The sequence below is a fragment of the Mytilus californianus genome, unplaced genomic scaffold (assembly GCF_021869535.1).
Source record: "Mytilus californianus isolate M0D057914Y unplaced genomic scaffold, xbMytCali1.0.p SCAF_4, whole genome shotgun sequence".
In the NCBI taxonomy this organism is placed as follows: domain Eukaryota; kingdom Metazoa; phylum Mollusca; class Bivalvia; order Mytilida; family Mytilidae; genus Mytilus; species Mytilus californianus.
In genome coordinates this window covers 77,267,157-77,290,011 of record NW_026262690.1, presented here as the reverse complement: position 1 = coordinate 77,290,011, position 22,855 = coordinate 77,267,157, and the positions used below count along the sequence as shown (strand labels likewise).

Sequence of the window (22,855 nt, the reverse complement as noted above, 5' to 3'; positions counted from 1 at the left end):
GTGTACTTAGGTGCTTCAAAAGCATTAGCAGTTTCTGCTTAACTAATGACACTCATCATGTTACTCCTGTAAAAACATCTGTTGATTACCTGCTCCACTAGTGACAACTTTCATGTTACACCAGTTTAAAAATTACGTTTTTTCACTTTTATTGAACTGGCATTTTACAGTAGTAGACTGACAAATACATCTTTCCCAATTCCTTAGGACCTTACTAAAAGTATAAACCATCGATACATGGACACTTTTTGACCCGCATTTATGATTCAATGTGAAAGTTTGAAATGAAAACAGTTTTCAGGACTAAGGATTGACCAGATCAAAACATAGTTAAAGCATGAACATTGAAAAATAAAATATCACCAAAAATGATAACAGATAACTGAAGCAAAATAACATTAACCTTTTCTTTTACATCGGGAGAAATGAGATGCTATGTGATCGTATGAGACTCAGATATCCCCCCCCCCCCCCCCCAAGTTCAATGGGATAGACATGATTAACACAGTCACTTAACTTTGAAATATTTAATGAGAAGACATTCTCTAAAAAAATAACGTAAAAATTAAGGGATAGTCTTTGTTTATTTTTTTTCCTACTTCATCTGAGAAAGCTGTCTCATACAAATAAGGAACAACAACACAGTTTGCTCCAATAGGAATGCCTTCTGCCTCAGTTGAGAAGGAAGTCCATCACAAGCAAAAATTGAGTTGACAAAGTATCCAACATTCTGGTGGTGTCAGTTTCAGTGAAATTATTGCCAGAATCAATATAATTTTATTATACTTCTTAATATTTTTTGTCAATAATGTTTGGCAAGCATAGTAGTTGAAGTTCGCACCAATCCGCATTGTTGTCGTTTTATTAATTCAAGACATATCTGTAGTCAACAAGATCGGATAAGATATTTGGGTCTATATCTGTTCAAAGGTAAATATTTAATTATAAAATATATTTTAAATACAAACATGAAATTTATTTTTAGAATTTAAAACTGTTCCTTATCATAGGACTTATACGGAAACTACATACGAGGAAGTGCTTGATCATATGATCATTTGTTTGACGACTTTTTTGTTAACATCCTAACACATGATTGATTGTTATTGTTGTCTTTATTAGCACGTAAGTTGATAATTTACTCCTTATCAATGTCTAAATGTCTTTTAGTTTTTTTAACAACAGAAAAAACTAAAAATGTAGATGAAAGGAGTCAATATGGTTTCATTTTGATTGTTGAAAGTGTTTAACGACTAACGCGACAGCACAGAAAAAATATTGTCGAAAAACTGTATCTTCTAGGCGAAGAACATAAGATGGTTAAAATATGAGTTTAATTGTATAAAACGACGGTACTTTGGACGCGGTAGTTTGCTGTAGGTAAAGATATGTATATCATATTCTTTGAAACTGACATGATTCAAAAGAGATGATTTTGATAATTGACAAAACAGTGTCGGTTTTGAAGGGATTGGTTCTATATTTTTATAAGATATTTTGTCAGTAGCCACCAAAAATAAACCATAACAGAATTCAGATTTGTATGATGTATGAAATACTAGTATATCACTCGACCATTTTGCAGTTTAGATCTCAATGTTTTGGGAGGGAACGTCACATACGATTTCTCTAGACAAAATTAAACAAAAAAACTATTTCCTGATACTTATGTATTATTTCTCTAATTTTCATGCTTTTTTCACAATTCTCGATCGATGTTAGAAAAATAATTCTCCTCTCTAGAAAAAAAATTGTTCTCGGCAAATAATTATGACGTAAAATTTTCTTGGAATCTTCTAAATTTCCTATTGTGACGTCATGAAAAAAGGCGACCCTGCCTGATGACGTCACATATAAAGAACACAACTTTCTGCAAATCTTTGAAAAGGAAGGATAAACTTTGTATAGATATCGTCTAAAAATCATTAAAGAAACTCGTGTATTTCGATATTTTTCAATTTTCAGCAGTTGATTTTTGATAATTTAAAAAAGCCTCGCGCTTTAAATGTTAAAAGTTAACTGTCTCGAGTGGAGAAATATCGTAACACACTTGATGCCGTGGCGGAATCTGTTTCTGTTTGTTTTGTTCACGCATCGTTGTCAATAAAATGGAATTTGATGCGACTGTCATACAAGTGAGAGGTTTAGCTATCTATTAAACCAGGTTTAATCCACCATTTTTCTACATAAGAAAATGCCTGTACCAAGTCAGCAATATGACAGTTGTTATCCATTCGTTTGATGTGTTTGAGCTTTTGATTTTGCCATTTGATTAGGGACTTTCCTTTTTGAATTTTCCTCGGAGTTCAGTATTTTTGTGATTTTACTTTTTATCTATATATGTTATATCGACATTTCTGGGAAAACACGACTAAATCGCGAAATAAATTATGTCATTCATTTGCAGTGATTTCCACAGTCCTTTATAAACATGACTTTGAAAAAAATCAAACGAACGTAAATAATTTTTTTGCGAAAAAATTTAATTTCTTTCTTGATTTTTCCTTTTACCAGATTGTTGATGGTGAGATGAATTTATTCTTCATGACAGCTATTTTTCTGTTGACATCAATAGCTACGTAAGTTATGAAATATGTATTATGCAGATACACCTATTTCGTTCGCCGTTAACTACGTTTTTTTCCTTCTCATTGTTGAAGGTCATACGCTGGCCTTTAATTGCTTACTACAACTTCATTTTAACTCTGGTGGATAGTTGTTATTGGCAATCATACCACATCTTTTCATTTTTATGCTTATAATTAATCATTTGATCTATTGGCTTGGCTTTTGAACTTTTTGATATCACAAAGTGGTATGTTCTTTTTTGTTGATAATTTTTCAATATAATAAAAAAAAGTACATGAACACTATAAAATGTTTCGAGTGTGTGATCCTCTCCACACGTATACATATGTGAATAAATGTTGAACTTGCATTGATATCTGTCTGTCTGTCTGTCTGTCTGTCTGTCTGGTTGTCTGTCTATATGTTTATCTGTCTGTCTGTCTGTTTTAAAGTATGATAACAAGACGGAAGGGATTTTCTTTATTCCTATATCTCAGTAGCATGAGTTTGAATCCCGGCCAGGAAAGAACAAAAAATTTGCTCCCGCAAATTTACAGATCTAACATTGTTGGGCTGTTGTTTAGACGAATTATATATACAGAATGTATTTTCATCCTTGTATCACCATCACTGCTGGTGATCCGATGGATAAAATCTGTTGTAGAGTCGTCACTGGTTCAGACGTACTTATGAATATAATTATTTCTGTGACTGTATCTTGCATTAATTTGTAGGATCCTTTACAATAGATATTTCAGCTGATCTGTAACAATTCCATCTTCATGCCTTATATATCATGTACTGTATTACGACGCTAGATTAAAACTGACGAGGAAATGTAACACCCGGCCACCGAAAGCTTTATTATTGTGAAGCCTAGGTGGTCGAGTCGTCTAGCGCGTCGGATACAGTGCAGGCGATTTGGTGTCACGATATCTCAGTAGCATGAGTTCGAATCCCGGCGAGGGAAGAACAAAAAATTTGCGAAAGCCAATTTACAGATCTAACATTGTTGGGCTGATGTTTAGACGAGTTTTATATACAGAATGTACACAGCCATGTATCACCATCACTGCTGGTGATCCGATGGATAAATCTGTTGTACAGTTGTCACTGGTTCAGACGTACTTATAAATATAATTATTTCTGTGACTGTATCGTGCATTAATTTGTAGGATCCTTAACAATAGATATTTCAGCTGATCTGTAACAATTCCATCTTCATGCCTTATATATCATGTACTGTATTACGACGCTAGATTCAAACTGACGAGGAAAGGTAACACCCGGCCACCGAAAGCTTTATTATTGTGAAGCCTAGGTGGTCGAGTGGTCTAGCGCGTCGGATACAGTGCAGGCGATTTTGTGTCTTGGTATCTCAGTAGCATGAGTTCGAATCCCGGCGAGGGAGGAACAAAAAATTTGCGAAAGCAAATTTACAGATCTAACATTGTTGGGCTGATGTTTAGACGAGTTGTATAAATATATATATAAAGAAGTCTAAATTGAAGACAACGTTCAAACCTATGATAGCGTTAAATAAAAAACCGCAATTTTTATACGTGTGCATGTAACAAATTTCGTTGTAGAAGGGTCTAAATACAGCACAAACAACATTTTCCAAAAGACCAAAAGAGTGAAAAAATATATATCAACAAAACGCATTTGACTAGCAGGTCGAACAACTGATGTTCTTAAACCTTGCTGACTGCCATTGACGATTGCCAAATAAATTGATCACAAGGTGTAACAAAATGGATCTCTATATTGATTAAATACCAAGTAGAAAACAATAAACTTGCAGCAAAGATGGTAGGCCACAACATGAGGTGCTAAATATTTTTTCATTATATCCGGATTCGACAATTAATGTCTCTTCAGTGATGTTAGGGATCGAAAAGTATATGGAAGGCCATTTAATTTCCCTCAATATAGGATAGACTCGTGAATTTTAAAGAGTCAAAATAGGATGAACGGATTATATAAACCGGAGGGGAAATATAATACAAGCCCAAACGAAATAAATATAAACAAGTCTAAATTGAAAACAACGTTCAAACCTATAATTGCGTTGGATAAAAACTGCAATTTTTATACGTGTGCATGTAACAAATTTCGTTGTAGAAGGGTCTAAATACAGCACAAACAACATTTTCCAAAAGACCAAAAGAGTGAAAAAATATATTTAAAAAAAAACGCATTTGACTAGCAGGTCGAACAACTGATGTTCTTAAACCCTGCTAAATGCCATGGCGATTGCCAAATAAACGGATCACCAGATGTAACAAAATGGATCTTAATTATTGACTTGATACCAAACAGAAAACAATAAACTTGCGGAAAAGATGGTATACCGCACACATGAGGTGCAAAAATTTGTACACCATATCCGGATTTGGATAATTTATATATATTAATAAGTACTCTAAATATCAGCACAACAATGTTAAATCTGCAATTTTGCCAAGGCAAACTTTTCTTCTTCCCTCGCCGGGATTCGAACTCATGCTATTAGGATATCGAGACAACACCGCCTGCACTGTGTCCAGCGCTCTAGACCACTCGGCCACCTAGACTGAACTAAATAATTCTGCTTTCGGTGGCCTAGTGTTACCTTTCCTCGTCAGTAGAATCTAGAGTTGTAACACAGTACATGATATATTAGGCATGAAGATGGAATTGATTGCAGATATATATTATAGTTACATTATTTTGCGATGGCATACTAGTATTTGATTTTGTTTAATATCATCCGTCTCCGCCTTTCATAATCAGATAAGATAAATACATTGAGGGATTTCAACTTGGTTTATACGATATCTCAGTAGAATGAGTTCGAATCCCGGCCAGGGAAGAACAAAAATTTGCTTCCGCAAATTTACAGATCTAACATTGTTGGGCTGTTGCTTAGACGAATTATATATATATATATATATATATATATATATATATATATATATATATATATGTGTGTAGATATAAGTCTGAATTGAAAAAAACGTTCAAACCTACGATTGCGTTGGATGAAAACCGCAATTTTTATACGTGTGCATGCAAAACAAATTTCTTGGTAGAGGGGTCTAAATACAGCACAAACAACATTTTCCAAAAGACCAGAAAAGTGAAAAAGTATATTTAAACAAAACGCATTTGACTAACAGGTAGAACAACGGATGTTCTTAAACCCTGCTGACTGCCATTTGCGATTGCCAAATAAACGGATCACAAGATGTAACAAAATGGATCTTTATAATTAATTTAATACCAAACCGAAAACAATAAACTTGCGGAAAAGATGGTATACCGCAAACATGAGGTTCAAAAATTTGTACACCATATCCAAATCTCGACAATTAATGTCTCTTCAGTGATGTTAGGAATCGAAACGGTATTTGGAAGGCCATATAATTTACCTCAATTTAGGATAGACTCTTTAATTTTGAAGAGTCGAAATAGGATGAACGGATCATATAAACCCGAAGGTAAATATAATACAAGCCCGAACGAAAAAATTTAAATAGGTCTAAATTAAAAACAACGTTCAAACCTTTGATTGCGTTGGATAAAAACCGTAATTTTTATACGTGTGCATGCACAACAAATTATACATATAAACTTGAAATTATCTAAATAGAAGGTTTGAATAGTCGACTCATAATGGAACCTTGAATATGAAATTAAAAAGGTATTATAATTCTATCAAATAACATCCCCAATATGTCAGTACTTACATTCTCTAATTTGTTTTTGCATATTCGCTTAAGAGCTTACAGTGCTAGATGGGATCACTTCATATTCACACAAGAATGGCCACAAACAGCTTGCCTGATGGGCAAGAAAGAGGTATTCATTTTATATGTAAATAAAGCCGAGTATGGCTCAGACTGTGTATAATGGCAATACATTACCTAGGGCTGAAAAGGATAAAAGACATTGGGGTTTTGTAAAATCAGGTAAAGGACCAAGTTCTGATCGCATCGGCTTTGCTCAATTGAATAGAAACCTCTCTAAAGACTATGCATTGAAAACCGCACACGCTTACGCCATAGAACCTATTTATTATTTTATGTGTAATGAATATTTCAAATAAAAAATCTTCTGATTTCACCTTATTTCAATAATTAAATGTGGTTTTGAAAAATGAGAGTGAAGAGGCGGCACATATGCACTGCTCCAAATATAAGTTTGTGTTAGTAATAGCAAGAACATTGCATATAAAATTAAGGTGATATGATTGAAATATATATAACACAGACAATGATATATGACAAGAAAATTTATTAAAATCTTCAATTTTGAAAAGGGATACCAAATGATTATTATGGTTAAACTTGTTGTTAACTGGGCCGGCAATTTTAGAGCAGAAGTATTTTTTTGTGTATGTTTGTAGATGTTTAAGACACCGAACGATTGACGCAAAATGATACAAATGGCTTAGGCCGGGTGAAATACAGGCTAATATTTTTTTCTAATTTCCGCTCATCTCGGCTATAACGAAACCAAAACAAGTAACGCTATTATCACTTCAGGTTGTCTTAATTCCTCATTCAACCGAGAGAAAAACAAAAATCACAATCTTGTGACGTGCACTTATTTTCCAGAACGAGAAACGAATAGTTGATGCACATTGGTTAAGATGTCCAAACCATAAATAACGCTGCAATATCACTGACTATTGGTTTATCTAGTTATAGATTTAAATTTTAGACAGTGAAAATTGTAATGTAAAATACCGATTCTAATAAAGTCACGAAATATAAACAACATCTTCGAATTAAGCTTTAGGGGTAATACCACCATTGTTTCCCCTATCAGTCTTTGTTGAATTGGTATTAAAAAAAATGGGCATAATCTATCTTTGTTTCAAATAAAGAAATAATTGGCACGAGTTAAGTTTTATCCTGGTTTTATGGCTAGCCAAACCTCCCGCTTATATAGCAATGTTAAAAATACCGCTAAAATGACAACATTACGTGACAGGAATAAAGTACAAATAAATGCAAGAATATTCTAACTCATTAACAGCTTGTATTGTATTTACAATGTAAGCAACACATTTTAAACGTCAAGCTAATGAAATTTAGATGGTACAATTTCGACTTTTCCTGATGAAAGTTTATTTGTCATTTAAAACAAGGGTGTATAACGTTTATGGCAACATATCTTTATGAGCAGTCATCGACTTGCTCTACATAGTCAAGATAAACCGAGCAAAAATTATATTTACTTATTCCGGTGCCAGCGATGTGACGGAGTAAATGTCTGCAGCTTATTCTTACATGCAATTCAAATTTTAATGGGAAGGATTTTAGACAGGGTAGGTGTTTATATGGCAAAACGTGCTTTTGACACGTAACCGCAACTGCTAACAAAACAAACGAATTGCTTTGATAAAATTATCACTAGATTTTTCAATACATTATGAAAACTTTGATTCGCCCGCCATGTATTTTCCTTGGTCGAGATGATTTAGAGGTTTGCAAGTGACCAATGGATTTAAATGTAGCATGGGTATCAGTTTTGTTAAATATGATTTTTTTGTAATATTTTCGTCCAGAATAGTTCAAACATCAACATGCAATCAATTACAGCTTTTTCTTTACAGCAAAAAACATGTTCCATTCCCGATTACATCAATTCCTTTACAATTCACGGACTATGGTAAGCATAACGTTTCACAGAATATGCCAGGTCAGCGTGATAAATTCACGCAAAATGTTTAGAACCGCCATACATTAAAGAAATAAATTTGTTGGCGGTTTTAAACAAATTATAGTATATTTGTTCATAGTGTAAAGTTAATAATAAAAATATTTAAAATTTGGACATATATAATTAAAAGAATGGAAAAAGCACTTGGCATTTGTCAGGTAGATTTCTATTTCGTCCAGATTGTCTCCCCATTAGAATTACAGCAATAAAAACAAGAAAAAAGGTATCCATTGCAAGATATTTCATGAATATAATATATGCCTTAGTTCCAATGATTATGTTTTATGTGGTGTAGTATATATCACCAGAGGCGTATTTCAGGTGGATTAAGGGAAGGGCCCGACCCTCCTTATGTAACAACATATATAGATAATGCATAGACCTTTCTAAAGTCCCGAACCTATCGTTGTTTTGTTCCCCCTTTTTTCAAATCTAATGACAGACACAGAGGAGAACATTGAATTTTCTTTGAAAGAGGGCAAGCACACACGCTGAAATGTCTATATACTTCACCAAATTAACTTACATTTCGAAAATCCTCACTTGATAAATTTACAAATTATTTAAAAACTAAGGTTCCAAATCCCTCAGATAAGGTTGACTTTTGATGAATTTGACTAATTCCTTTTGTTCATATAGTAGGGTCTGGATGAGGTCCTTCATTTCCGTATTCTTTAATTTTTTAGGTCATTTTTTCTATTCTTTATACTTTTCGCCCATTATTCCCTATTCTTTTTATTTTAGCGCCTTATTATTCTCTTTTTTTTTTGGTCCATTTTTCTCTATTCTTTTTATTTTTTGCCCATTATTCTCTATTCTGTAAACCCCTATCCACACCCTCATATAGCTCCTAAATTTTATATGTACTTTTACATCCCTGGCTTTCGAATGTTTGTGTTTGAGCATTACTGATGGGAGCAATCCAGTAAAGCGCTTCGAAAGCACAAAATTTATAAAGATTTAGGCCTTTTGATCATGGTCAAACTTAAAATTATTAACGATTCATGAAAATGATATGAAGGTCAAATAAACTTTGTCAGATGAACATACATATACATAATTGAGCTATTACATATACAGTAGTATTGTAGTACCGGAGAAACGGTTTTCATCGCGTAAGCTTAACGTTGTTCACTGAACCGCTATGCCGAAATGAAGTCAAGGTCAGTTGGTCCAAGTCTGACGGGCATTTGTACATAACAGTAATTCTAACCAAACATTATTGCTCATAATAAGTGAATAAATTTCATGTGATACAATATAAAAAAGGTATTTAATCAGTCGCTGCACCATGAAAACAAGGTAAAGGAAAACGGATATATGCCACACAGAAACTAACCGTAATACATTTTTTTTACGAGGGATGAAGTACTAGTATCCAGGTCCCTATTTTCTGAAATGTAAAGTTTTATACAATAGTTTACACCGTCGACGTCGTACGCTCGCTTCAACTGCCTGAATCTCGCTCGTTTATAAATATATACATAAAAGGTATGTTTTCCTGAACAAGGATGAAATACTTGCCACCGGACGTTAATCGACCAATCATCATCAATTCATCATAGAAGATATGATGAATTTATTAATTTTTTATTAATTTCAGGCCGTCTTTGGGAACAAAGGAAGGACCAATGTATTGTAAAGCAGTTCATTTCGATATGAACAAGATAAAGGTAATGATAACTTCAATTCCACGTCTGTTAACAGAAAGTCTGTAAATGAGGAGTCTTGTGTTAATCTGTGTATTAAACCAATGCGAGTTTGTCACCTGAAAATGGGTTTGATTAATAAAAAAATCATATGTTGGTCTCAAATTTTTAAAAAATCTGAAAACAACGCAAACATGATTTTCAAATCAAATTGCTTATTCAAAGTAAAGGATCTTTAGATAAATATATTATTTTGTATTTTTGTTGTTCGTCTTTGTGTTTTGTACCGAACGGATGAGTCAAACCCTTTTCAACTGATTTCTACATTTATTTCTTTTGTTGTGTTGTTACACGACTGTCCTAGGTTAGAGGAAGATTGAGCGCTCACATAAATTTAAACCTTCCGCCATACTCTTTGTGAATAAGAAGATTGTGGTATATCCCAAAAGAAGAACCGATAATGTAGAGGCTGCAGTTGTTTGTTGTCTTCGTTCATTGTTGCAAATCGAGAAAGTGACATGTTTTGCTGTTTATTTTAGATTTAATTCAAGTCACTTTGCTATGGTATATTTCTGTAGTTTAGATAGAATTTTGCAATAATAGCATCAAGGTAAAGGTAAATTTTATGAAGGTTTTCTATCAAATGGAAACAAGACGGACCAAACTGCGATTCATAAAAAATATAGGGAGAAGTCTGCAATTAAAGGGGCACAAGGAATACCTACATTTTTTTCAAATTATTTCATCAAATTCCCATGCAGTAAGTATGTATTGCATATTAATCTTTTTAAGGATATTTACATAGAGATTTTTCGTAATACCATTTGATTGAAAAAAAAAAACCTGTTTAGTAAATTACCCTTTAAAATAAATGGTTCATATAACTGTTGTTTCAAAATAAATTTCAATCAGTTAGGTTGCTGCAGTAGACAACGTATAGACTGCACAACGAGAATTATTCTCGACATACTCGAGATCAAACTGGAGTGTGTGAACACGATTACCGTAAAGAGTCCACGATTACATATTATGTTTTGCATTTGTAGAATCTTACAAACGAATTACAGCATGCTTGGCCAAACATTTACAGCAATACTCGTCCTGATGATTTCTGGTAAGATATTTATTATTATTATTATTATTGATCAATAGCCATTTGAATAATGATAACACTATGACTACAATTTTTACAATTTTCAAATACATCAGGATCCTCCATCATCAAACTGTAACTGTTACTGATCTATTTCTGGCACATGACGTTCCATGGCGGTTATTTCTTAGTATGGAATATATAATCATACACAAAATTTACTCATATTCAGATAAACGTCACAAGTTTCGCTCCCGAAAAGAGTTGGAATTGGTAAACAATACCTAGTTCAATTACCAAAGTTCAGATCATAAGAACATGAAAAAGTAGAAATCAGTACGGATCTACCGTTGCTAAGTTTCAAAATCTTTGAATTTGTGTGTGTTCTGTTACACTAGCCTATTGTGATTTTGTTTTGTTCTTTTCATAGACAAACTAAGGATATGGGGTTTCCATCCATGACACAAAATCAGTACATGCACATAAACGAGCCTGAATAGATCACCTGTAATTTTTTGCTTAAATCTTTCATCAATGATTATTTTTGCTTTTCAATATTTATTAATGAGTGGCTTAAAAATGCAATTTAAGTGTTCTTTGTATCTGTCATATTTTCTTCAAAAGCTAAAAAAAAATGCATTTTACCCCTATGTTCCATTTTAGCCATAGTGGCTATGTTTCCTGACGTACAAGGAAATAAAATACAAAATTTATACTAGATACTCTGAAACTCATTCAGTCCAAGTTTGGCTGAAATTGATTCAGCAGTTTCAAAGGAGAAGATGTTTTAAAGTAAGCAAACTAGATGAACAAATTGAAAAATTGTCTTTAAAGGACAATAACTCCTTAAGTGGTCAATTGACAATTTTGATCATGTAAAATTTTATTTGTAGATCTTACTTTGCTGAACATTTTTACTGTTTACAGTTTATCTTTATCTATAATAATATTCAAAATAATAATCGAAAACTGCAAAATTTCCTTAAAATAATCAATTCAGGGGTAATAGCCTAAAAATCAGATATCCGATTTGGCTCATAATTTCAGGGCAGGTAGACCTTGACCTAATGAATACTTCAACTTCTTGTCTGATTTGCTCCAAATGCTTTAGGTTTTGAGATATAAGTCAAAAACTGCATTTTACCCTATATTCTATTTTTAGCCATGGCGGCCTGAGGAAACAGAAAATAAAACACAAACTTTATTCTAAATAACCTAAGAATCATTCAGCTTAAGTCTGGTTTAATTTGGTTTAGTAGTTTCAGGGGAGAAAAAATTTGTAAAGTTAGAAAACATGATAAACAAATTATGTAAAATTGTCCTTAAAGGGCAATAAATCCTCAAGGGGTCAATTGACAATTTTGGTCATTAAACTTATTTGTAGATCTTACTTTGCTGAACATTTTTACTGTTTACAGTTTATCTTTATCTATAATAATTTTCAAGATAATAACCAAAAACTCCAAAATTGATTAGACAAAGACCTCATTTAACACAACTTGCATATATACACAATATTTAACTTTGTATGAATACAGGAAATATGAATGGAAGACACATGGAACATGTGCCTTAAGTCTGAACACAACTGGTACAGAATATTTGTTCTTTAGGAAAACACTCGACTTAATGAAAATATACAATGCTTCAATGTAAGTTTTAGACTTAGTAATATAAAATCCAACTCAGAAAAGTTTACGATGTCAGACAATGAGAATAAAAATGGGACCAGATATGTTCAAGGAAAGACAGTCGGTGCTATTTTCAAAGTTTCGATGTGACACACCCTAAAGATATGATTGGTAGTATTTTTATGGAACTTAAAGTGCGTTTAAAAAGATCAATTTAAATCACAATGCCAAGAACAATACTATCTCATTTTCACAAAATGTACTTTATGATTGATTGATAGAAAACTGTTGGTTGCTAAACGTTAAGTGGCGAATATTTCATGCATATTTAAGGCGAGAACATGTTTCAAAACAATTGATGAATTTGTGCGTTATAAAATGTAGTTGAATCGGAAAAAAAATGACATTATTCTAAAATATAACTTTGGAAAAAAGAAGTCGAACTAGCAATTGGAGAAAAATGCTATGTACAATATGAACAAATTGAGTATTGTGTTATTGCTTATTGGTTTATAATTGTTTTCTTAATCTAATAAAGAAAATCTAATTTTTGTTTAAAATTCAAAATCAGGAATTGATAGTCATCAGCAGAGCCTTAGAATGACCAATCATTGTACAGTTTCAGCATACACGATTTTATTTATAAATTCAAACACTTTCTTTCATTAAGCATAAAAAAAAATAAGAGACCAAAAATGACATAATAATTGATGTGTAAATATTCATTTCATTTTAGGTTCCTGAGTAAAGTGAATATTATTCCAAGTGACACAACACAATATGTTGTAAGTATATCATATTGGTATTAATCAGATGTAAAAATCCATCGTTTTGGATCTATGATTATTTTGACCTCGGAACATCATTTGTCGAAATTCACATCGTATTCATTAAAATTGGTACGGTAAATTCTATTTTTGCCCCTAGGTCGACACATCTGCTGGTATACACTTTGCCCCCGAGGATATCACTAACCCTGTACCTCGATCAGTGCTTTGGTACGGACATGAAATAAGTATATTGTTTTTAATGAAATTTGAAGTTACAAAACGTAGGAAATCATTTGAAATTAAAGGCTGTATCTCCTTCGTGCATTGCTCTGATTTCTTTTCCGGATTTTTTTCACATTTTATTTTGGTCTTTTCCGGTTGACTAGTATATCAACCCCTGAAATTTTTGTATTTGGTTTTGAATCTACAGATATTTTATCCTCGAGTGTCGCAAAAAAAAACTATTTTTATTGGAATGCATATCTGGTGCATTGAAACAGCTGCCGTTAATTGTTATAGGGTAAGCATTTATCTTGATATAGGAAACACAAGGACGTATTAAATGAGATAGATATACAGCTGCTGGAATTTTGATATATGACTCGAAAAGTTTACAACAGGAGAATTAAAATTATTTTTTTTTGCTAGCATTGTACAATTAAGTTCTCAACCGACTCTAATTGTCGATTTTTGGGTGCAAGTCGAGTGTAGTATAGCATCACATAGTGCTGCCTCTTTGGCATCTGTCAAGTTCAGGAATTCAAATGAGATGATCTCAATTTCAAGAAGCGTTTTGTTAAATATGTATAGCGAAATGTGATCAAATTATATGAACTGTCATCAAAGGGGAATTGTTTTAATAAAGCATAACAATAAATGCTATGGAAGGGGCCACGGTAGAGAACCTCAGTACTTAAAGCGAGAGGAGATGGATCACATTATCTTTTACCCTGGGTCTGTTTAAAGAAGCACTGTTCATATAACTCGCCTGAATGGGTTCCTACATGCTATTTGAGCAACAACAACAAATATATGTCAATATATCGTTATCATACTTCCCTAGAAATTGATATCAAAATTTGCAGTCTGGTTAAAGTTTACCTATCTTGAAATGAATCCACCAATGTCACATTCATTTATATTTTACCGTTATTCATTTATTTTCTTTTTTTACAGACTAAAACAATTGAAAGTGTCCTTCAAAATAAACTCGGAGTTATGCCAACTTTACAGTGTTACAGATCTGAGGTAATAATAATAAATCTTCTGTTCTCTTTACTAAAGACTAAAGTATGTTTTTTTTTGGGGAAACATAACAGAAGGTACTATTGAAAGTGGATGATTCACTAACAAAAGAGTAACGTTTCATGTTTTATATGAATAAATATGTTGATATTCACACATTTTTTAATTGTGTTTTGTACATTAATAAATGCGTTTGTTTCAAGTTTCAGTCAGGTAAGAGACAAACTAACTTACTGGCAGAAATAAGAATATGTATGACCAAACAGTTTAAACTTATCAAATGTCCTGATGGTGACTCGACGCTATACTGGAACAGACTATCTCAAACTCAACGTTGCTATGGAGGAAAAATATATATTCCTGAGATTAAAAGGAAATAATCCACTCAAAGAGAACAACAAATATATGATTTTGCTTTATCTTATGCGATTGCAATTTTGTTATGCATAGGATTCGCGATTTGTTGCTGGTACGACGTAGCTCATATTTATGTAGGAAGAAATAGACATGATGAGTTATAGCTAACAATAAAGACGACTTATCATTTTTGTGTTCTAATAACAAACAGTAAAGTGTTCTTTATATATATATATATATATATAGTTTGCTTGGTGCATTTTTAGCTTGTTACACTAGTATAATTGTATAAATTCATAAAAAGTGCAAGACCATTTAATTCTTTTATTAAGTTCGCTCGGCCAGGTGCTATTTGTTAACTGTTTACAATAAAACTGCATGTAAATTTCCCATATTTTATACATAAAAATAGTTCTATTGTTAACATTTTGAGAAATAAAATGTATCCTTCTATTTTTTTATTTTTTTTGTCAAATTGTTTTTTTTTCCAGGTATAAAAGAGTTGATTTATTTTAAACATATTTTTACTTTGTTACTGCAATATTAATATATAGCCGTGCTTGATTTTCCAAACAGCTCTAAATGGTTATAAGACTGGCATACAAGCTTTTTGGCACTCATCTATATCGAGGAAATTGTTGGCATTCCCTCCACAGCCGCCATAAATGAACACTTTACACATTCCTGATCGGTACGAATATCGTGGGAAAAATCCCAAACAATGCCCTGGTTTGGTCAGCAGCAAGCAGTCTGTAAAGAAAAGAATTAACATATTGGTAAATTGCTCTTGCCGTACTAGTATTAAGTATGTTTCTAACAATAACGCAGGAAACTAATGCTTTTCTACACAACGATTCCAATGAATTCATCATAGATACATACCAGGATTAAAACTCGCGTTTCGTCTGCATAAGACTAATCAGTGACACTCGAATCAAAAAAGTTACAAAAGCCAAATAAAAAGAACGAATTTGAAGGGCAGTTGAGGACCCAAAATTCCGAAAGGTTTTGCCAAATACATATTCGGTAATCTATTCCTTGCGTAGAAAATCCTTGATATTTCGAAAAATGCAAAGTTTTGTAAACAGTTAATTTATAATTATGACCATATCAATAGTAGTTGATGTCAACATAGAAATGCTGACCACTAAGCTAGTGATACGTGATACACACATATTATTTAGCAGACCTTTAATGTACATTTGTAATATATGGGATACCCTGTGTTTAAAAAATGACATGCAAGTTCTAGTAAAAATTGTATTAAAGTATTATAGTTTTGTGTTACCATTGCAAAGCAAGCAATTCTAATGGTTGTGCGTTCATGCGTTTCGAAGTAAGACTCCGTATTACAGTCATTGATAATTGTACTTCAATAGTCATACACTTTAGGGATTCCGAAAAAAAAATATTATTATTGTTTCCCATTTTGTTATGACAATTTTTTATTTCTTAGGGGATTGCTTAAAATATATATGAAGTCTTTTGAGGTGAGGGGTAGTGATATTTATATCTTAAGTCTTGTTGCTCATTTTGCAAGTTTAAGAGGGTAAGATGGCCTTGTTAAAGGACTATACACACCCTTGTAGCTTTCAATGCACATGGACAATCATAAGAAAGTATTTTTAATTTTACTTTGAAAATAACTTGTTAATCTCCTTATAAATATTTCACTTTGCTGTCATCTTTCAAGTGTCGGGCTTAATGATAATTTTTGTGTTTTATGGCAGTTTTTATTATTGAATAACTAAAGAAGAAGGACACGAAATAGTGTGCCCCTTTTTAGCTCACCAGACCCAAAGTGTAAAGTGAAAAGTGATGTGTCTTAGCTCATTTTGAAAAAAATTGAACTAAACTGGCTGCTAAAAGCGAATTATTATTTCACCATTTTACTTTCATCAATGATTGAACAAAAATCATATTCTATCTTTTTTTATATCTCGTAGCTTATGCCCTTTGATAACTTTTAATACCTAAAATGATGAGCAAGACAAATTCTACAATGATTCAAAACCGCCACAGTAATATGAGTTATTGTCCTTATATGACGATTTTTACCCTTTTTATGATTTGAGCAACAACATTAGAAGATAAAGGGAAACTGTATAGAAAAAAAATCAGCTAGACAATTTCTACAAATACGTCAACAAAGCCGGAACTGAAAGTTCATTTCTTATAAAAGTTATTGTCCTTCAAAAACTATAGAAGAAAGAGAAAAGATTATCAGGAAAAAAACATACTCTTCATGAAATATATTCCAGTCTGTTGGGGTGTGATCATTGATGAAAATGCACATAGATCAAGGTAAGCGACACCACTGGTTTATAATGTCATATGGTTGAACATGTTTCATCTCATAGACGTTTGCAGGAGGTTGTCCATTGTTTTACATTTAAATTAATTGATATGTGAACCTTTAGTTCTTGGGATTTTCTAATAGAATTCCGTTGGCTTTCTCCCATTTCTCTTCATAGATACTCCACAGACGAAAATGTTATTCTAATCAGTTTTGACACTCTTACTAAGAGGAAAGCAGACAGATTTCCATTTTCCAACAAAGTCCGACAAAGAAAAAAACTCAAAAGGTTAACACCCCAAAGATTAATTCATCATCAATTTGGTATACATTGATTTACCACTATTATAAAATGAAATAACGCACCAAAAAGAAAAGGGAAAAAATAACAATGTAATCCCCGAAAAAATTTCGGTACTAACTTGATATAAATTGATTTACCATTATTGCCAGTGTATTCGGTGGGGGCTGGAGTCGTTGATCCATGCACTAATGTTACCAATGTTACACAGAAAATACAGATGGCAATAAACAAAGTTTTCATCTTCTAATCTGGAAGTTATAAACCAGGATAAGAATCATATATTAATTGAATAATGATGTAGATCAAAAGGCGTAGTTGACCTGAGAAATAATCATTTAAATTCTTAAACAATGAAATTCAAATTCTTTTTAAAACACACAGTACACGTTTTGAAACTTGATTTTTTTTAATTGATGAAAATTACACATGATCATAATTATAGTGAAATAAACAAAATCTAACAAACATCTATGTATCAATCGATATGATATAATCTGAAACACAAACAATTTAAATATGTTACATGCTTTTTCATTCACTAGTCTCCCAATTTGACAATGCATCGCTCTCTGTAACGGGTGGTATTGTATTGGAAAGACAAACGAGAAAATTCATATGTCCCATTTTGCTTTATAAAGAAGTAGTGAATAATGAACAGACATATTGACCTTCTTCTGGGTATGTCTTAATTACGGGTACAAGACGAGACTTTTTTAAACATATATATATATATATATATATATATATATATAGGTTTGAATGTTGTTTTTCAATTTAGACTTGTTTATATATATGTGTGTGTATACTGAATACACTAATGTTAGTGTATTCAGTTCCTGTGGTCAAAATCTAAAATCTCATGCTTACCTTTTAAATTTGATTTTTCTCCGTGGTAAGATTTATATGGGAAGTAAACATCTGATTCATATCAGTAATTTGGTTCTACATAAACGACATTGATTAAAAATCTGTCTTACTTCAGTAGTATGTCTCTTTCCAAGTCGACTCTGAGGTGGAACGGTAGTATTCACTTTCCGAAACTAGATTGCTCTTGTGTGCATCCTACTGAAAACTATGATTTGACAAAAAAATACAGCATCCACTGAACACATTTTCCCAAGCTGAGGGATGAATCAGGTGTAGAAAATATGAAATAATTTTACATACAGGTGAATGAATTTTTCTGAATTTTCTAACAATTTGTATTTATTGCATGATAAAAGGCCGCAAAGCATTAGAACCTTAGGTTTATAAAGATAACCGAAAAAGTAAACGGTCATCATACATATTCATATATATTTCTGAATATTATAATGAAAGTACTCCAGTTAACTGTGTATGTAGGTTTTGGGTCTGTGTTATACATTGGTGCAAATTCTAAATAGGCTATCATTATCCCTATAGTCGAGGAAAACTACCGTTCTACCTAAAGCAGCATCTCATATAAAAGTCGCACAAAGAAAAAAAGTCTGTGGTTTATAAATACAAATTTTATACACTCGTACCCATTAAGAATTGAACAAAAAATCAAAACAAATATGACTGGACATAAAACGAATTATATTTAGTATATTTTAAAGATATTGATCAGCATCGCCTCTGGAACCTATAGTCAATCATCTCGGCGATGTCTGCAAAAAAATCAACGGAGCTGAGCTATTCGAAGATACATAAGAAGTACGTACAAAACTGGCGCTCAGAAGACTCAGTTAAAACTCAATAATAGGACAACTATACTGTGATTATTTTCTTCACGCCAGGATAATTTACTGAAAGTTCTTGAATCTGCGCTAAAACTCACATTATTTCAGTTTATTATGTACTTAAAAGTTTCTATAAGCATTTCGTCGTAATCTTAACTTCCTAAACTAGAGACTCTAAAGAGCCTATATAGCTCGCCTGCATCTTCAACAATTGCCTTTTTTTGGTAAAAATCATCATGAAAGGGCAATAACTCTATAAAGAGTTAACGGACAATTTCAGTCATCTTGAAATATTTGTAGACTTTGTCTTCCTGATAATTTTTGCTATATAAAAAGTTTCTATCTATCTTTTAAAGTTTTCAAAATGATAGTCACAAAAGCAAAACAAGAGGCTCTCAAGAGCCTGAATCGCTCACCTGTACTTCAGAGGAGAAGATTTTTAAATGTAAGCAAACTTGATGAACAAATTGTGTAAAATTGTCTTTAAAGGGCAATAACTCCTTAAGGGGTCAATTGACAATTATGGTCATATTAACATTTTTTGTAGATCTTACTTTGCTGAACATTATTGCTGCTTACAGTTTATATATATCTATAATAATATTCAAAATAATAACAAAAAACTGCAAAATTTTGTTAAATCTACCAATTCGGTAGCAGCAACCCAACAATGGGTTGTTCGATTCGTCTGAAAATTTCAGAGCTGATAGATCTTGACCAATTGAACAATTTTACCCCATGCCAAATTTGCTCTAAAAGCTTTAGTTTTTGAGATATAAGCCAAAAACTGCATTTGACCCCTATGTTCTATTTTTAGCCATGGCGGCCATGTTTGTCGATGGATCAAAACTTCGGATACAATTTATAAACTAGATACCCTAAGGAACATTTAGTTAAAGTTTGAAGGTATTTGGCCCAGTAGTTTCAGAGGAGAAGATTTTTTAAATAGTTTACGACAGACGACGACGACAGACGACGGACGACGACGGACGCCAAGTGATGGCATAAGCTCACATGGGGCTCTTCGGGCCATTGCTAAAAATGGAAAAATCATCATTAATGGGCAACAACTCCAACAAGGAGTCGACTTACTATTTCGGTCATGCTGATTTTGTAGATCTTAACGTGTTGATCATTTTTGCAGTTTAAAGTTTCTTTCTATCTATTATGATTTTTAAGAAATAAGATAAAAACGCAAAAATCAAATTAGGAAAATTCGTCATTTAAGATCAATAACTCTAAAAAGGAGTCGTCAGATGATTTCAGCCAAGTTGACTTATTTGTAAATCTTGTCTTGGTAATCATTTTTAAACAAGTGAAATGTATCTGTATATATTAGAGTTTTCAAAATAATAGACAAAAATGAAAAAAAAAAACGATAAGTTTTGACATTTAAGGGCTATATACTCCTATAAGAAGTCGTCTGACATTATTGACATAAAAGATCAGCAGGTAGATCTCAACATTTCTGCCTCTGTCAGATTGTCTTTATTCATAACTGTTTTCATGATAATAAACAAAATTTGCATTTTACCCCTGTGTTCTATTTTTTGCCATGTCGACAATCTTGGTGACAAGCGGGGTCATCGGATACATTTAATAATCTAAATATCCCAATAATAATTGTGGCTAAATTGGTTAAATTTGGCCCAGTAATTTCAGAAAAGAAGGCTTTTGTAAAAGTTAACGGACAACGATGAAAACGACGACGGACGACGGACGCCAAGTGATGAAAAAACTCACTTAGCCTTTTGGCTAATGAAGACATATATACAAAGCCATCATGTTATTTTTTGGGAAAGATAGAAATACAAAATAGCATTCTTCAAAAAGTTGCATATACGTTACTTAAACAGTGTCAGTTGATAAATTTGTATTATGTCCGATAACGGTCAAAGGTCAAACCGTACATATCCAGATTTAAAAAAAAAAAAAAAAAATAAGACTTGACATCAAATAAATTATATTTTAATAAAGATATTATAATAGGCATTTCGGCGATGTCCGCAAAAAAAATCAACGGAGCTGGGCTATTTGTAGATACAGAAGTAGTACGAATGAAATTTGCTGCTATTCAGTTTCAAGTTTGATCAAAATCAAGTTCAGGACAAATATACTCTCATTTTTTCATATCAGGATAATTTCCTGGAAAAGCATGCATCTAAGCTAAAACTCACAATATTTCAGTTTATTATTTACGTTAAAGTTTCTAAAAGTATTCGTATTGAATGCTTATAGAGACATATATATACAAAACCATCTTGCTCTTTTTGAAGAAATAAAAATACAAATAAAAAATAGCATTCTTCAAACAGTTGCCTATATACGTTGCCCAAGAATTCTTCAAACAGTTGCCTTTAGGTTACCCAAACAGTTCCAGGTGCTTAATTTGCGATAAGTTTGATAAATAAAAGGTCAAAGTTAAAACCAACAGGTTTTCATCCATAATCCAACCATAATCACAATAGACAAATTTCAATGGATAATTCTTAAACGACATCATTTCCCCCGTAATCCTTGTCATAAATAAAAGGATATGTGGGGTATACGTCAATATGACAGCAACTCAACGACAACATAACCAAATGAATTCTGGTTTATTGTGCTTTAAAGGGATACATTTGAGATCGTTATTGACTTCTAAAACACTGAAAGATCTGAAAGTTGATAGAAATGATGTGTATGCATACTTGAGGATATCTTACAACGATCGTTCTACATTCAAAGAATTTTAAATGAATTTAAAATTATTTCATAGACGACGTGGTCGTACAGTTGGCAAAAATCTAACTATGATTTGGTAGATTTTTTTGAAAATGTTCATCGTATATTTGTTTTCTTAGTAAAGCTATGCATGACCCTCATGCATCGTCTTTCGGGGCAGATACAAAATTACTTTGGTTCCGCTAGTCCTTAGGGATCTTTTCCTACTGCTTGTAGTTTAAAGGTTTGGTTGACTTGCTTGCTTTGCATGTATAAATGATTGCTTAAGCATTGTAATTAAGATTGGCATCTGCAATTAATGAATAGGCGGAGTTTCAGCTTGTATACATTATACTCTGCATTATACTTAACATCCAATAACAAAATTTAGTACAATGTATACAAGCTGAAGCCCCGCCTTTCTATTGAACTCAACTCTGCTGGTTTGCTCTTAGAATCCTGAGGGTATCACCAGCCCAGTTGCTCAGTGCTTTGGTACTGACGTGAACAAACGGATATTATTTTAAGTAAAATTTAGTAAAACTTCGGTAATCGTTTGAAATTAAGGAATGTATCTCACTGGTATATAACTCTTATTCACTTTCCGGGTTTGGCATTTATGACAGTTTGGTTCTTTCCAATTACCGGTAAATCAGCTGTTCAAAATTTGTTTTAGGTTTTGCATGTAACGTCACAGTACCCAAATTGCACCTATTAAGCAAAAATAGCACCGAAAATCTTACAAGTTTTCTTAGGGACTAAACAAATTGTATTTTTTTTTATTATTTGACATTATGCACGTCTTTCAAATAGGTAAATATATT

At 32.4% G+C, this 22,855-nt stretch overlaps 1 protein-coding gene and 1 long non-coding RNA gene across 4 annotated transcripts in view; one reads left to right on the top strand and one right to left on the bottom strand.

The window, feature by feature from the left end:
- LOC127698758 (ribonuclease Oy-like) overlaps positions 1 to 15,478 on the top strand; it is a 38,098-nt gene extending 22,620 nt beyond the window's left edge. Inside the window, exons 1-10 of one of the 3 annotated variants that reach the window (XM_052202428.1) lie at positions 1,013 to 1,125; positions 2,515 to 2,579; positions 6,333 to 6,411; positions 8,174 to 8,229; positions 9,884 to 9,953; positions 10,976 to 11,043; positions 12,561 to 12,674; positions 13,390 to 13,438; positions 14,600 to 14,671; positions 14,872 to 15,478. In XM_052202428.1, the coding sequence (XP_052058388.1) occupies positions 2,530 to 2,579; positions 6,333 to 6,411; positions 8,174 to 8,229; positions 9,884 to 9,953; positions 10,976 to 11,043; positions 12,561 to 12,674; positions 13,390 to 13,438; positions 14,600 to 14,671; positions 14,872 to 15,048 (735 nt within the window). In that variant the 5' untranslated portion in view covers positions 1,013 to 1,125; positions 2,515 to 2,529 and the 3' untranslated portion in view covers positions 15,049 to 15,478. Of the gene's footprint in view, positions 1 to 1,012; positions 1,126 to 2,514; positions 2,580 to 6,332; positions 6,412 to 8,173; positions 8,230 to 9,883; positions 9,954 to 10,975; positions 11,044 to 12,560; positions 12,675 to 13,389; positions 13,439 to 14,599; positions 14,672 to 14,871 lie in introns of those variants that run through there. The other 2 variants (XM_052202425.1, XM_052202426.1) reach the window with 2 other exon arrangements.
- The window catches only part of LOC127698778 (uncharacterized), a 280,956-nt gene that overhangs the window by 196,265 nt on the left and 61,836 nt on the right, over positions 1 to 22,855 (bottom strand). The gene's annotated exons all lie outside the window — the stretch shown is intronic.